We start from the raw sequence: 16,303 nt of genomic DNA on the forward strand, positions 1-16,303 counted from the left end.
GACATCACACATTTTTTCATTATTAATTTTCAGTCATAACTCAACTCTAAGTAATTAAATGGTCAATAAAGATATAATTTATTTTAATAGTTATATAGTACTATACGTAAGTTTGGTGCAAGTTGCTTATTACGTACCCTACTTTAGCATAAGCAAAATTTGGATAAATTTGTTTAAGCATGCTTCATTATCACACTTTACTGAGTCAAAATAAATAAATAAAAGAGCAAGTAAAATTTATGAGTGGAGTGAAATGAACCTACTGTTATTGTTGCCACTGTAGCTTAGCCTGTATACAAGGATTTCCATGCCATAAATAGAAAAATTATATTTAAAAAGCAAAGAAGTTACTTGCACCCTAATTCACTCAATCCAACACTAATAAACACATAGAATTGAGCTGTATGTGATCACTACTATCTTTAATGGATTCTCTCTCTCTTTCCACTATCACTCTCTGTCTATATATATATATATATATATATATATATATATATATATATATATATATATATATATATATATATATATATATATATATTAGGGTTTAATGAGAACACTTGCTTAGGTAAGAACGTGAGAACAAATCGTGTGCATCTATATAATAGTTTTTAATGATCTAAATTAGATTAAGTTGTGCGAACGCAAATTAAATATTTGCAAACACACTTAATTGCGTTTGCACACATTTAATTTGCGTTCGCACATATTTAATCTAATGTAAACCATTAAAAAATATTAGATGGATGCACACGATTTATTCTCACGATCTCACCTAAGCAAGTGTTCTCATATGATCCTATATATATATATATATATATATATATATATATATATATATATATATATATATATATATAAAATCCATTAAAGTTAGTAGTGATCACATGCAGTTCTATTCTATATGTGTTTAATATTGGATTGAGTGAAATAGGGTGCAAGTAATTTCTATATATATAGTGATCACATGCAGTTCTATTCTATATGTGTTTAATGTTGGATTGAGTGAAATAGGGTGCAAGTAATTTCTATATATATATATATATATATATATATATATATATATATATATATATATATATATATATTAACCCTTCCTCGAATATACGAACCAACATAAATGTACACAAGTGTCTACATAAATATACACACGCTATTTCATGGGTAGATTATGTACATTTATATATAAACCACGCACCTAACGTTTTAAAATTGCGCACCTTAAGTACACAACCCACGCACTTTAAGCACACAAGCAAAGCACCTTAAGAACACAAAGCACGCATCTAGTTTTAAAATGATGCACCTTTACAACAACTGACGCACCTTTAAGTTTCAACAACTGACGCACCTTAAGTATACAAATCACGCACCTTAAAAGGAAAACAATGTACCTTAAGAAGAAAAATCACGCACATAAAGCTTTAACCCGACGCACTTTAAGCACACAAATCACGTACCTTAAGAAGAAAAAATCACGCACCTTAAGAAGAAAAATCACGCACCTAAAGCTTTAGATTGACGCACTTAAGTTTTCAACACCTGGCGCACCTTAAGCCACACAATACAAAAATTACTCACCTTAAGCACAAAATTCACGCACCTTAAGAAGAAAAGTCACTCACCTTAAGAAAGAAAATCACACACCTTAAATTTAACCTAGATACAAAAAGACCAAATTGTCACCACGCGTTTTATTAATCACTATTAATCCTGGATGTTGATTTAGGCAAGATCAATGGCTCAGAGTTAACCGCACTTGAGGTAGCCAACTGTCAGGAACCCATATATATATATATATATATATATATATATATATATATATATATATATATATATATATATATATATATATATATACACACTGTATAGTGATGATTAAGTTGGAATTGCCCGCATGGGTAGCTCAACTGGTCATAGAGGTGAAACTTTGGAAGAATGACCAGGGATCGAGCCTTACCAGCGGGAATGACCAGGGATCGAGCCTTACCAGCGGCAGTGTGAGAGCAACCCCTCAAAGTGAGGGGGGCTTCTTGTGCGCAGCGAGCACCGGTCTAGCCTCTATGGGGTGTGGGGGGCCCTTAGGGTTGGGGTTCAACCTTTGGAAGAATGATTAAGTTGGAACTAGTCAAAGATGAAGCAATTTGACCAATGCAGGCCGACATTGCTGTCGGATTATAAGCCTTAACCACTAAGAAAATAAGGAATTATTATGTGGGCAAGTAACTACCACCCAAACGGATCTTGATTTGGTCCAACCGTCCAAACTGTATTCTTCTGATGACTGCGGCAGCCCATTTGACATTTTATTAAGAGTAGTGCTATTTCCTTAGTAGAATTGTACATGTATTTATGTTTTTATTCCTATTTTCTATTTCTTAATATGTAACATGTTTTTTTTTTTTTTTCGTACACATTTTTACTGCATTAAGAATATCTTTTTGTATCTAGAGAAATTCACAGTCACTAAAAGTATGTATTGAATAAACTCTTCCTCTTAAAACTCTAGCATAAGTTGCTGACTAGCTTAACTTGCTAAGCGTGGGTATAGCAGCAACTTCTTGTTCATAATAACAAATTTTGTTGTTGCGAACAATAGCATAGTCTACTTTTGTTCGCAACAATACTAAATTTGCTATTATATATATGATAATGTTCTAGTGAAATACCTTCTCGTGAGATTGTGAGATACAAAATAAATACACACAGTCTATTATAAAAATATGCACATACTATATTGTGTGCACTTATGTTGGGCAAATTGCACACACTTTAGTCCATGTGCATTCCTGTAGTAGATTGTATGTATATTGAGTCTTATGGGAAGATATTATTTCATTTGATTATATATATATATATATATATATATATATATATATATATATATATATATATATAATTGATTAACTTATAATTAATCATAAAATATTACATGAAATAATACTAGATTGGATTTAAGTAGCATCGTTCTTAATAGAATATTTCTTTGAAACTCTAATTTAAAGAACAATTTTAAAAGATGCAAAAACTATTGATTTAAAAACAAAAACTCAATTGATTCTTGAATTATATATGGTGAACAAAGACATATGTGAGCTCTTTATAAACACCATATATATGTTGATCCTCTCACTTAATAGACGGTTGAATTACAGTAATTTAACCCTACTATCTTGTCAAGTTGAATGAGAGGTGCTGGGAGTAAGAGAATTTTGCCTTGACAAAACAAAAATAATCTAACTATCAATTAATTAACTTTTTGTAACAGCTTATTACTCCAAAACGCTAAAATTCAAAAAGCTACTCAAAGTAACTTTTTCGTTTAGTTTTTTAAGAAAATCATTTTGCTTAACTAATAATCAATTACCAAACATCTTTCTACAATCAGCTAATACTATCAACTATTCAAATCCACTAATTCAATCAGTTACCAGCTATTTACCAAACACCCCCTAATCAATCCAACTAGAATGAAAGTAAAACACATTGAGATTATATCAAAGGTATTTGGTAAAGATTATTTCAACAGAATGAAACTCAGGTAGAGTTAATTATGAAGTGTTGACAATTTACAATCACAATCCTTGATTATGTAAACTTAGACCAAATGTTAGCCACTGAAGAAGAAAGATGTTACATGTCAAAATCTACCCCTCCCACAGAGGGGCAAAACAAAGGGGAATAAGATTCAAAAAGAATACATTAAAATATCACAAATGTCAGCCAAGAAAATCCAGGGAGAACCTTTCTCTTCAATTAGTAACTAGATTTTTATTGTATGTGGATAAACGAGGTCGCTCCAAGAGCTCTAGAGCAACTGCTTGTTGCTCCAGACTATCGGCAATCTGCTCCAACGGCCTCGTGGATTGTCTTATAACCGTCCCTTTCTAAACATTGGGTGAGTTCGGCCTAAAAAGATGGCATAAATAAAGTAAAAATATGGCACATAAAACATTCACATATTAAAGCAAAAAGGATAATAGATAGATGCATTTTGATATGGGAACAATTAAAAACTTAAGCAAATTTTCTATGTTTTTAAAAGGTTTCATGTGACCAAGAGGCATTGGCTCAAGTAGGATTCTTGAGTTGCTTAAAGCATGAGGTCAAAAGTTCAAAATAATGTGCAGCAATGCCCTCAAGACGGCTACTGCCCAAAGGGGGCGCAACCGAGACTAGGATGAATTAGTCTCATCTCATGGGATACAAATGCCGGTGTAATATGCAAAAAATAATGACAATAACAATAACAACAACAACAACAACAACAATAATAATAATAATAAAGGGCTTCACTACAATCCAGCGAGGGGATTAGTCACTGTGTCCAACAGTAGAAACCCTAGGTATATCCAAAAAAAAAAAAAGGGCTTCATGTGCACTACCACCAATTTGTGATATTTCATATTTGTCATGCACTTCTGGTGAAATAGTATTGATTGAAGAAACATCCAAAAACTAACCATTTTGTTCTAAGAAAAGTATAATTAGATGTCAAACCCCGCTTTAGGAGTGAGAAGAAATAGAAAACAAACATGTGAACTAGGATCACTGTTGTAAAAATCGGCCTAGGGAGGGGATTTTACCCTTAGGCGGACATTAGTGGGTTGGTCGATTAGTCAACCAACTAGTCCGCCAAACTCAGCTCCCTAGTTGGCCAACTCAGCCGTGTTTTTTTTTTTGGTGCACAATGTGTACACTGCTGTGTTTTTCTTATTATTATTACTTGCCGCCTAGGCGCTAGGTGCCCAACTAGTGCCTAACGACTTCTACAACGTTGAGTAGGTTGGCTAGAAAGGGCATTATTTCATAATACCAACTCGTTGAATGGAAAAAAAAAAAAAAAACTCCAATAGCTGATCCTATAACATGGTAGAGCAGAAAATAAGCAACTTGAAAAACAAAACGGTACTGCTCATCAAAAGGCCAATGAGGGACGAGAACTCATTGTAATATTCTTCCTTTTTATACCTAAATCAGGTCATCTTATCTGTCAGAGTGGGGGTATATTGAAACCCCACTCTGCACCTTCACAAGTTGTCATGTTTCCATTGTATGACATTTTCCATAAAAAAATAAAAATAAACCGAAACTACAAATTTACAATACCTTTATCTTGGGTATAAGGGCAGGCCCCCCATATGCAAGGGCTGTGTAGAGCTGCACAAGTGTAGCACCAGCTCGTATTTTCTTGTATGCATCTTCGCCACTGAAATCGTATTTTCCATCCAATAATCAAATAATCAAATGACTAATAAATAGATTCACAATCAACAAATATATGAAAACTCGGGTACAGGAATTACCTGCTAATACCTCCACAACCAATTAAAGGAATCCTCCCCTGGTTAGAATAAAAATATTCACGTTATCTTCACATCAGATTAAACAAAGGGAAACGCTTTATAATATATCCAGTTTACATGTGCAAATCCAAAAACATAGCCAAGTAACTGAAGCAAGAGCAATTTACAACCCATAGAAAGATGGGACTTTCTATAGGCAATCTGTTACAAACTGAATAGTAACTTTGCGCGATTTTTCATTTTTATTTTATTTTTTAAGAGATCGATTTATGTGATGACTACAATTGCGGGAGACTAAATTAATATTTTGAAGAATCTAGAGTTTGATTCAACAAGAGAAACATCCAAATAGATTGATTCTATAAGACAACAGTTGACAATAGCTACAAAGATGCAGTTAGAAGAAATTAAGAAAAAGTTATCTAAAGAAATAAGCAGCAGACCTTTGTAAGAATATACATCTCTTTGAGGATATTTGTGGACAGCTCATAAAGCGGCTTACCACTCAAGCCACCAGTTTCTTGAGCCACAGGGTTTTTACTCACAGTTTCAGGTCGTTGGATGGTTGTATTTGATATAATCTACAAGCATTGACAAAACACACAATGATGCTTAAGAATGTTTATCCATATCTGCACATGCAATGACATGCAACTTATACTATTTAAATCATAAATACAATAAAACACTGTCTTATAATGTCCAGTTTTCTTAAATCTCTAGGCCAGCTATCCCACCCAAAAGAGGTGCCTACAATCCAGTGAGGGGATTTAGTCACTGTGTTCAACGATGGAACCCTGGATACACCCAAAAAAATAATGTCCAGTTTTTTAATACAAATACTGACTATATCATTCATAAAAGATAATGGAAATGATGAACACACAGCCAATCAATGACAATAATTCTTAATCCATAGTTGGCATTCATTTACAATGTAAGAACAACTTTCACTATGTTAAACCAATGTCTTCCGCCTGCTATTATAAGACTTGAAAAATAAATCAAAACATTAGTACCACCAAAGGCCAATGGCTCAATGCATTACGGGTCTTCTCATGGGATGATAGAACAAAAAGACTGCAAAACTTATGTCAGAGAATGCTACCATTTAGGAGCCATTGACCATTTGTACCAAGAATTAGGGCAGTCATGACTTCAACATATGGTATTGGGATAAATGAGCCCACATTGATTTGTATCTTTGAAAGAGAAATGGTAAATCAAAATGTATTTTGCCCTGTTTTCCCTGTTTAAGCTTTTAAGGAAGAGATTTTTGGCATCAATCCAGTTGAAATTTCCCAACTAAACGCTTCAATGCTAGGGAAATTTGAACAAGTTAAGACATTAGGTCAGATGTGCGAGGGAAGTAAAAAAGGCCCAAGAGATCAGGAAATTGAGAAGGCTGGTGACACCACACCTACCAATAGTGGCACAGAAATTTCAGAGCCACAATCCAGTAACACGAAAATTAATAAACAAACAAACCTCAATTGTAGCTGATACAGTAGGGAATCTAAATTTTCCCCAATTTCGGAATAGCTTTAGCTCTAGAAAAGCCCATGAACTTGATCCAGCAAGAAGAATTGTTCAAGTTACTCTCCTTTGACAAGAGAATAGCCAGCAACAACAGGGGAAATAAAAACCTACAACTAGCACTAACCAAACCAACATTAATTAAAAGATAGGATGCTGGAACTAGGAAGGGTGGTTCACAGATGAAGGTGGCAAACATCAAGCAAGACAGCTTATGATTCAAGAACATGGAAGATTTGCTGAAGAGATGAGAATAGCCAAATTATAGAATCGACAGAGGATTGGATAGAGAAAAGTTTTGGAAAACTTTGGGAGCCTCTTTTGGTTGGACAATGAAAGGGCTAAACAATTGATAACAAGGAATTAGTCAAGGTGGCGAGAAAGAAATGACAAGAATATTGGTTGTAGCAAGAGAAAGAGAGGCAGAATATAAGCAACAAAGGGAAATGAGATTTGAAAGAATCTGTTTCATTTATGCTAATGCATTTATTGGTTGTGTTCGAGGGATCAGCATCATGTCATCATTTGTAGTTAATCTATGTACTGAGGTTGCACCCTCTTGGTGCTTTCAATAAAAACTTGGTGACTATAATTCTATAGGAAAATTGAAACCTAATAGAACCAGAAGACAGTGGATTGGAAACTCAATAGAGTCAGACACAAAATTTCCAAACCTTCGACTTTTTCTTTTAATCTTGGATATGCAACTTATTAGGGTCTCTTTTGCTTAAACTACTGTAGTCAGAGAGCCATTTCTCTCTCCTCTCATATCTGTGCACAACTCCTATCCTAAGGAGTTTACTTTTGATAGGTGTCTTAAAGAATTGTTTCTTAACACAGTCTACCATTTCTACATAGCATGGATAACTGCATGATACCTCATCAGCAAAATATAGATCCTTTGTCTCCTATGGGTCGCTCATATACACCTCCCATTATCAGCCATTTTGTTGCACACTATATAAAGTTCGCTAAATTATTTCCTTCATAGCATCTCACAGCCCCATAGGAATATCATTCCCTCCTAAAGTCATAACTCCTCAAACAAATGCTTTAATAGTTCTTACAATATTAGTCTCTTGCAAACCAACATAAACAGTTTTGCTCAAGAAGAAAATGAAACTATGTGTTTAATGTTCAAAGCTAAAGAAACAGCATAAATGTTCAGAAAAAGTACCAATCCATCCACACGGAGAGCAAGAGCAACCTGCAAAGATAGAGAAAAGAAATCAGTATCATACGTGTCAATGTGTCATAGAAGAAAGCATGTCAACAATAAATATGCACATACTGCTGCAATATCTTCTAGGTCTTGCATAGACAAGTCTGGAGCAATTTTCACAAGCAATGGAGGTGGGCCTTCTTCACCCCACTGCATTTCATCACGAGCTGCTTGTACCTAAATTGGAGGCAGAAATATTAATTCCTCAAATTTTTAACTAATTCTTAAATCCACAACACTAGATGACATGTCAGAACAATGCAAAGAAAGGAAAACAATAAAGTTATCAAACCTTCTTCACAAGATCCTTTAACTGTTTTCTTCCCTGGAGTTGGCGTAATCCAGGAGTATTTGGTGATGAGATGTTAATAACCTAAAACAAGCTCACCATCAAAAGAAAGCATGAATAATAGATTAAGTGTGTGCAAGAGTGAATAATCTAAGGCAAAGGAACCCCAACATGTCAAGGAGTAATGGGACATGTCAAGGAATAATCTAACGTCAGCAGAGGTGTCAGGGAGAAAAGTTAATCAGACATCCATGATGTGTTTGCAGAAGTTGTGCCACCAACAGTAAGAAGTGTGACCTTTGTCTAGTGTATAATAGATATATGAAGGAACCCGTAATAAAAGAGGAAATTAAAGGAAAATTCATATTTTTTAGAAATCTACCAGATAGTCAGCATACTGGGATAATGTATGAACTCCTTGCACATAATCCGCTGCAGCATCTTCAGTAGTCTTATTCTTTCCCAGGTTAACACCCAGAATTCCAGGACCAGCTTTCCCTCCCTGCTTGACTTCATCCCCTGCTGGAGACGAAGTGCTAGAAGTTTCCAACTTTCTCTTACCATGCTGAGCACCTAACCGCTTGGCAACAGCAACAATTCCTTCGCTATTGAAGCCACACCTATTTATTATACCACTGCAAGCAAATTGAAGCACATAAAGATCTGAATCATAAATAAAAACCACTCAGATATGTACAAGAAATTCGCTTTGCAGTGATAGAACAAATGATCAACTGAATTTATTCCAGTTCACTGACTACAGTTAGTTATAAATAGAAGTGAACTTTTTTTACCCTTCCTCTCTCAGTCTGAATATACGTGGCTTTGGATTGCCATCCTGAGGAATGGGTGTCACTGAGCCAACCTCCACAAATCCAAAACCTAATCCAAGTAAGCCTTCAACAGCCTCAGCATTCTTGTCAAAACCAGCAGCAAGGCCTAAAGGATTTGAGAACCTTCTGCCCCAAACTTCAAGGCCTAATATAGTAGGATCTGGTCTCTTCTCCTTTGGAACCCACCCACGAGAAGCAGCTGAAACAGCCAATCTGTGGGCTACCTCTGGATCCAGAAGTGCAAAAAACGGATTTACAAGTTTTGTTGCTGAGAATAGCCAGCCACTGCACAAGAGTTTTCAAGACATGACAGAGTAATTCCTTGTCAAAAAAAGAACCAGTTTTAATGCAGTATAGTAAATGCAGCACCAAGTCACCAATATCACTGCAAGTAAGAGACTATCATTTGATAATTCAAATCTAGTACCAGAAAGTTTCTTCATCCACTGTACTAGCATAAGCTCCTCCTGCTATTAGTAAACCAATGGTAGCTCCAGTAAGTAACCTTCCCTACAGTTTACCAAAAAGGAACATAAATACAAAGCTCATTCTACAAAATAAAAACAATACTGGAGCATTTGCTGCTATGGTGAATTAAATTCTTACAATTTCAAAGGTTAATTGACAGAAGGTTTTGTGTGAGAATAAATGACAGAACCAAGTTCTGAAACACAACTTGTCAGGTGCATTTCAAAAACCAACAGACAAAACTATAATAGTTCAAAGTACCCAATTAATGGCAAAGTAGATCTACTTAAGGAATGAAGTTTAGTTATTAGTATGACTTCGTTTTTCAATAGTTAAGATCATAAACCTGTCTTCTTTTGTTAAATAGTTCATTAACAATTTAACAGCATTGAAAATGAAAACACAAAGCAGCGGCTTCTACATAAGAGATAAGCCTTAGTAAAGAATTATGAAGCCCCAATATGGCATTGATGCCACACATTTGAGTCACAAGAAAAAAAGGGTTCCTAGAATACAGAAGCAACCCCCTACCTTATTTTAACCCCTATAAAACACACAACTTGGACATGGCTTCCTTCCACTTAAGCCATGATGAACTAAGAAATACTCATTTACACTTTTAAAGACAGATTCACCCATTTTTTTTAGTATTAACTTATGATTCCCTCATTGTCTTCCTGTGAAACATACACGGGCCTTCTTTCGGCGTAAAGGTAAAATTATGATCACATGGTTGTCCTAGTTGTTAGTTCCCTCTCAGCTGTCTACCTCCATAACTTCCAAACCACAAGTGTGTGCACAAAATAACCTTCTTTTCCACTTCAAGATAAAATTTTGATCATATGGATTCCAAAATGCCATCAGAAATTCCAAATCCATCCCTTCTCTACCGCTGCCGCCCCTCCCCTCCCCTAAATTTTTCGTAGTTAATTGCAAAATAGGAATAAAACCAGGGCACGAACAGACAATAAAAGGAAGAACATGCATGTACATACGCATATATAAATAGATAAGGAGAATAAAGTGTAAAGAAAGCACCTTTTTTGATGAATGAGAAGCCCGAGGAGGAAGATTGGGAGCAGAAGAAGTGCAGTAATCATTCCTGGGTAAAAAGCTGTTTGGTTTGAGCTTCCTGCAAATGCTTTCTCTTATTAAACCCGCTGCAATCCTTGCTCCTCTCATTATTCTTTCTTCTTCTTCCTCTTCTTCTTCCCAGTATCAATGCTTCAAGAAACTCTTGCAGATAAAATAAAGTAAATTCTCCTCAAAGAGTCAAAGCTATGAAAAATTATCACGGACAGTTGCTTTCATAAGAGAAGGATAAATCAATTGGTACTAGAAAAACGTGGATTGAGAGCGTGAGAGAGAAAGAGGTTTGCCTAAGCTTAAGACAGTTCGACTGGAAGGGTTTTAGGCTTTTAGCTATACACATACAGAAACCCTTTCCAAATTCCAACAATCAAAATAAAAACACTTTATTCCATTATTCGGATGCTCTTATGCCAATCGATTTAGTTTTTGGGATATTTATGCGAATTAGCTAATTAATTTATATCTATATACTAGTTTTTTACCGGTACTGTGCGATTGGGATAATGCCCAATGTTTTTCTTAAATAAATATTTTAAAGTATATCAAGGTAAGATTATATTGGAATTTTTCATGCATAGATAATTGAATGTTGAATTTACGTATTTAAATTAATAATTCTAAGTTTACAAATGCAAGATAATATAGTCAAGATTGATTATAATTGTTAATAAAATAATTGTATGGGTGATATGGTTGAAACCAAATACGGGAACATAAGGAAGAGCAAATAAAAATTAAAGCATAAAATATTAAATATATACTAATATTGTTTGAAGAGATTCCGGCAATAGGATTTGGGGTTAGAGTTCTATTAAGACTTTAATATTAGAATTAGATTAATGTTGTAGTTATAATTCTATATTAGACTTTAATATTAGAATTAGACTAACGGTGAATTAACAGTACTTAATGGAAAAGTTAATGGATCGGACAATCATATAATTAAGGATAAATTAGGAAATCTCAAGGAAAAATTAAAATCTGAACTATTCATTTTATTTAATAATTGGCGGTCATTTTTTTCTACCCAATGTTTATAATTAAATAAATATTTGAAAGTATATCAATGCAAAATTATATATGAGAAGTTCAACATAAGTAATAAGATACTGCTAATTACTACGTAAGCAATAATTAAACAAACGCGAGACCAATTAAAGCAAGTAAATATCTTTATTGATCACGGTAAAGGCCCTAAGTACAATCTACTTGATTGCTCTGAGTACCGACTGACTGCGGTCGGGAATCTCTAACAACAACCTATCGATCGTCCAAAAGTCCCCCACACTGTAGCTACTGTGGGTATTTATAGCCGCTGCGTCGGAGACACAAATCCGGTCGTTCGGCATGCTCTCCACGTAGCCACCACGTGTCATCCTCCCGGGTGCCCTGTCTGTCGTCGCAAGGAGCCGCCACGTGTCCTTTGTCAGCTCTCTCGCCAAAGGGCTACCGCTCGGTGGTCGACACAGCCGCTCGGGCAACTCCCGGTCGGGGTTCTTCACAAGAAGCCCGACCTGTTACCTGCAAAGACAAGAAGAAAAGACAAAGGCAGACCAGTCGGGGTAAAATTATGTCGGTCGGGATATTCCCTACCAAGAGCCCCCCAGCCCGGGCCTTTTTAACCGTCCGGGAAAAACGGGACGGGATGAAGAAGCCCAACCGTCAGCTACCAAACCGACCGGCCAGCTGTCATTCCTCCTCTCGCCACGTGTCGGCGACTGCCGGCATCCACGACTGCAACGGTCGCCTCAGAATCAGTGCGGGTCACATCGCGCAAGTGGATTGGTTTCCCGCCCAAATGCTCTCCTATAAATAGGCCCTTGAGGCCTTCATTTGAACTTTCCTCAATCTTCTGATCCAATCGGCACCCTCAGAGAGTCCCGAGCGAGCTATTCAGCAGATCAACCGATCAACTCACCTGCAAACTTCAACTAAGTTTCCCTGATCGGTAAGCTCTCTACTCCTTATCTTTTGCTTTATTTCTATCTTTGCATAGGAGTAGGGTAGGACTAACTCCGATCTAACGTCCCGAGCCCTGTACTAACCCCGACCGACCTTTAGGTAGAAAAGATGTCAGATTCGGATAGCCAGAATGTCTCGGTCGCAGACTACGACAACACGATCGAGCAAAGCAGCGAGGAGGTGGACATCATGTCCTATTCTCCAGAGGTCGAGCAACGACCACAAGAAATCCCCGACCGAGCCCCCGAGCCAGAAGGGTCATCAAGCTCATCGGGGACATCGGGGTCGAGCTCCAGCGGGTCGGGGAGCGACGAAACGTCCACGAGCGGACGAAATTCCCCGGCTGAAGATGCCAGGGGAACGCCTACGAGGGTAATAGGGGATTACCCTCAGGTTGAGCCCGAAGAGGGCCACCGGGCAGACGATGCGGAAGCGGTCGAGGAAGACCCGGTCGGGCCGGCGACGCCAAGCGGGGACGGGTTTGAATTCCTTAACAGCGAGAGCGTCGAAAGCCAGATGAGCTTGCTGACAAAAGGAGAAGCAAGCAGAATCGCTACAACTCTTGCCGGTTGGGTCGAGTTCGACACTAGCAGGCAGCTCGGGAACATCATCGAGCGGCACCGGGGGAAGTGGCTCGGGATGCATTATGATTCATTAATGGCCCCGATCACTTTCCCTTTTTCAAGCCTCCTCACCGCATTCTTGGGCTACTACCAGGTTATGCCCGGACAGATCTGCCCGAACGCGCACCGGATGATCGCGTGCTTCCCCCAGATCTGCAGTTGGCATAACTTGGCTTGCACCATGGAGCTGTTCAATTTTGTTTACCAGGTGAAGGTGTTGGCAGCCGCGTACGGGGGCGGATTTTTAATGACCCAGTCCCGAGCAGATAAGTGCTTGATTGAGGGGCTGCCCGGGAACAACCGGGGGTGGAAGAACCGGATCTTCTCAGTGAAATACGATCCGTGGATCCTCCCGGTCGAGAGGGTCTGGAGTCAGCGCTTTCGAAAGCAAGTCATCCCAACCAAGACCCAGGCCCTTATAGACGCCGTTACCAAGATCTCGGGCGAGGTTTATGAATACCGAATCTTCAAGACGCCCGAGTCCCTCGAGGCGGCCAACTTGCCCGAACCCGTATACGACTTGCCTGAGAAGTATAAGCCCGAGCCCCGGGGCGTGACGATCGCAAAGATGCCCGCTCGGGGCAAACGAAAGGGCAAAGGTCCAACATTAACTCTCTTCCGACCCTACTAGCCCGACTGTGCTTCTAACTTGATCTAACCCTTTCTTTTGTTTGCAGAGATGGCCGGTTTTGGAGATGAAGACATCCCACTACGCCCGGTGGCCAAGATTTCGCTTGGCAAGAAGAAAGCCCAGGCCAAGCCGGCTGGGGAAAAAGAGGTCCCGGTTGCCCGACCCATAGGGGCATCGACCGTCACCACGGCTGAAGGCTACGTGGTGGACGCATCTGAGGTCCTGGTGGCCCGGGTGGCGGTCGGGAAGGGCAAGGAGAAGGCGACAGAGAAGAACGTCTCCGAGACCAGGGCTCTGAAACGGCGCCGGGAGCAGCACAGCCCGACTCCCTCAGGCGGGGGCAGCAAAGGCGGATCTTCGATCCTCGCCCGGATCGGGAACGCCGGGCTGGCCAAGGAGGATGTCACAAAGCTGACCCCGAGCCAGGTAGCCGAGAAGATCGGCCACGACCTGGCTGAGGTAAACACACTTCCTTCTTTTAAGTTTTCTTTTAAGTAACTCCACTCGGCTAACTCGATCGTCTTATGCACTGCAGATCTCCCGAGCGGCCCAGTTTCTTCAACAACGGGCCTTACAGGCCAATGAAGCCGAGGCCCTGAAGAAGGTCGCCAACCGGAGATTACAGGAGATCCGGGACCTCGAGGCCGAGCTCAAGAAGGTGAAAGCCGAGCGGGATCTCTCGGAGCAGGTCGCCCAGCAGGCGGTCGGGGAAGTGGCCGAGCTGAAGGCTCGTCAAAACGACCCGGACGAACTCGCCCGACACCTTTTCCGGGACAACGAGTCGGGCACTCGTTTTCTCCGGTCCGTTCGGGGTACCGAGATCGAGGAGAAACTGGTATGGACGTTTGGCCGGTGGGCATACAAGGCCGGCCAACGGAAAATGCGCGAACAGACCAAGAAGATCATGGAGCAAGCCCTTGAAGGGGATGATCTTCAGCTGGTCCTAACTACGCTCCCCGATGACATACCCGACCCGGAGCCTGCACCCTTCGAGCCCAAGGAGCAAACTAAGGCGAGCGGAGCCGTGGCCACCCCAAGCGGAGCGGAGCTGCCGAAGAAGGGCGATGCCGAGGCCGCGAAGAAGTAGAATAGAGTTTACTTCTTGTTGTAGTGACCTCGATCGGGAGCCCGGTCCCGAATTTGTACCGGGCACTTATCCTTTAATCAATAAAATCCGTTTTATGTCAAACTTGTTATGATCGCTCTCTTTTTTTTTTTCGCACTTCTATTTTTAATCATGCATGTGCCAACCCTTAATGCTCGACCTCATGGCCTTTTGGCCCGGTCACGCACTAGTCGACTTGTTCGACACCCAACCTTATGACCTTAAGGCCCGGTCGTGCGTCTGTAGCTTCGACATCAAACTGGCCTGCCCGATCAGGTTTACCCGATCTCCAGGCCTTGTCAAAATTTAAAAATAGGTAAGCCGCCACGGTCGGGATTGTCCCGAACGACGGGCCTAGAGACACTTCAGTAAGCCGCCACGGTCGGGATTGTCCCGAACGACGGGCCTAGAGACACTTCCTTCATCCCAGACCCCACACTATTGTGCCCTCGAGGCACGAGTGAGTGCGATAGTGGAAAGAAGTTGGACGGATCGGGGAATTGTGTTGAGAGCTCCTGGCTTTCCCGATCAGTGGCGTGACCCAAATGTCCGCCGAAGAGGAGCGCATTTGACCGGTCGATAGACTCGCCCGGTCGATGTAACTTGATAAGGGATTGATCTGCACGCAATGAAGGTAAAGGAAATAACCGACCAGGACGCCGTATGCAAACGGTCGAGCAATCACCGATCGTATATACATTAAACCTTCCCGCTCGCAGGCAGTTAAATAAATATTTACAACATTAAATTTAATTACAAATGACGACCGGGACTAACTCGCAGGTCGAGCCCCCAATTCGTCCAAAATTACAAAAAATAGGCTAATGCCTAAACATAACGAGGTGCTCGGAATTCCAAGTCCCCCCGATTACCCGACCGGTTGTCGTCTCCAGTCGGTATGTTCCCGGCCGTATGATAGCGCTAATGATGTACGGCCCTTCCCAATTTTGAGCTAGCTTCCCGCCCTCCAAAGGTTGACTGGCCTCCCTCCGTCGTAGGACGTAATCTCCTACCTGAAAATAACGAGGGTTGACCCGGACGTCCTTCGAACTTTTGACTCGCTTCTGATACTCGGCCATACGCCGAGCGGCTAGCTCTCTCTTCTCTTCGACCCCATCGAGATCCACGGCCATCGCATGTTCGTTCTCCTCCGCATTGTAAGTTCTTTCTCGATCGGTCGGGATCCAAGCCTCGATCGGGAGTCGGGCTTCTGTTCTGTACACCAGGGCGAAAGGG

At 40.1% G+C, this 16,303-nt stretch overlaps 1 protein-coding gene across 1 annotated transcript; it reads right to left on the minus strand.

The window, feature by feature from the left end:
• Positions 1-3,474: 3,474 nt before the first annotated feature.
• Positions 3,475-11,122, minus strand: LOC109148854 (dihydroorotate dehydrogenase (quinone), mitochondrial). The gene is made up of 11 exons (XM_019296608.1): positions 10,693-11,122; positions 9,614-9,696; positions 9,148-9,471; positions 8,736-8,988; positions 8,357-8,437; positions 8,134-8,241; positions 8,020-8,049; positions 5,750-5,887; positions 5,307-5,344; positions 5,110-5,209; positions 3,475-3,909 (listed from the first exon to the last, which is right to left on the minus strand). Exons 1-11 carry the CDS (start codon positions 10,834-10,836, stop codon positions 3,835-3,837), a joined length of 1,374 nt encoding a protein of 457 aa, XP_019152153.1. The 5' UTR covers positions 10,837-11,122; the 3' UTR covers positions 3,475-3,834.
• Positions 11,123-16,303: the final 5,181 nt, after the last annotated feature.

This window comes from Ipomoea nil, unplaced genomic scaffold, assembly GCF_001879475.1.
Source record: "Ipomoea nil cultivar Tokyo-kokei standard unplaced genomic scaffold, Asagao_1.1 scaffold2144, whole genome shotgun sequence".
In the NCBI taxonomy this organism is placed as follows: Eukaryota; Viridiplantae; Streptophyta; class Magnoliopsida; order Solanales; family Convolvulaceae; genus Ipomoea; species Ipomoea nil.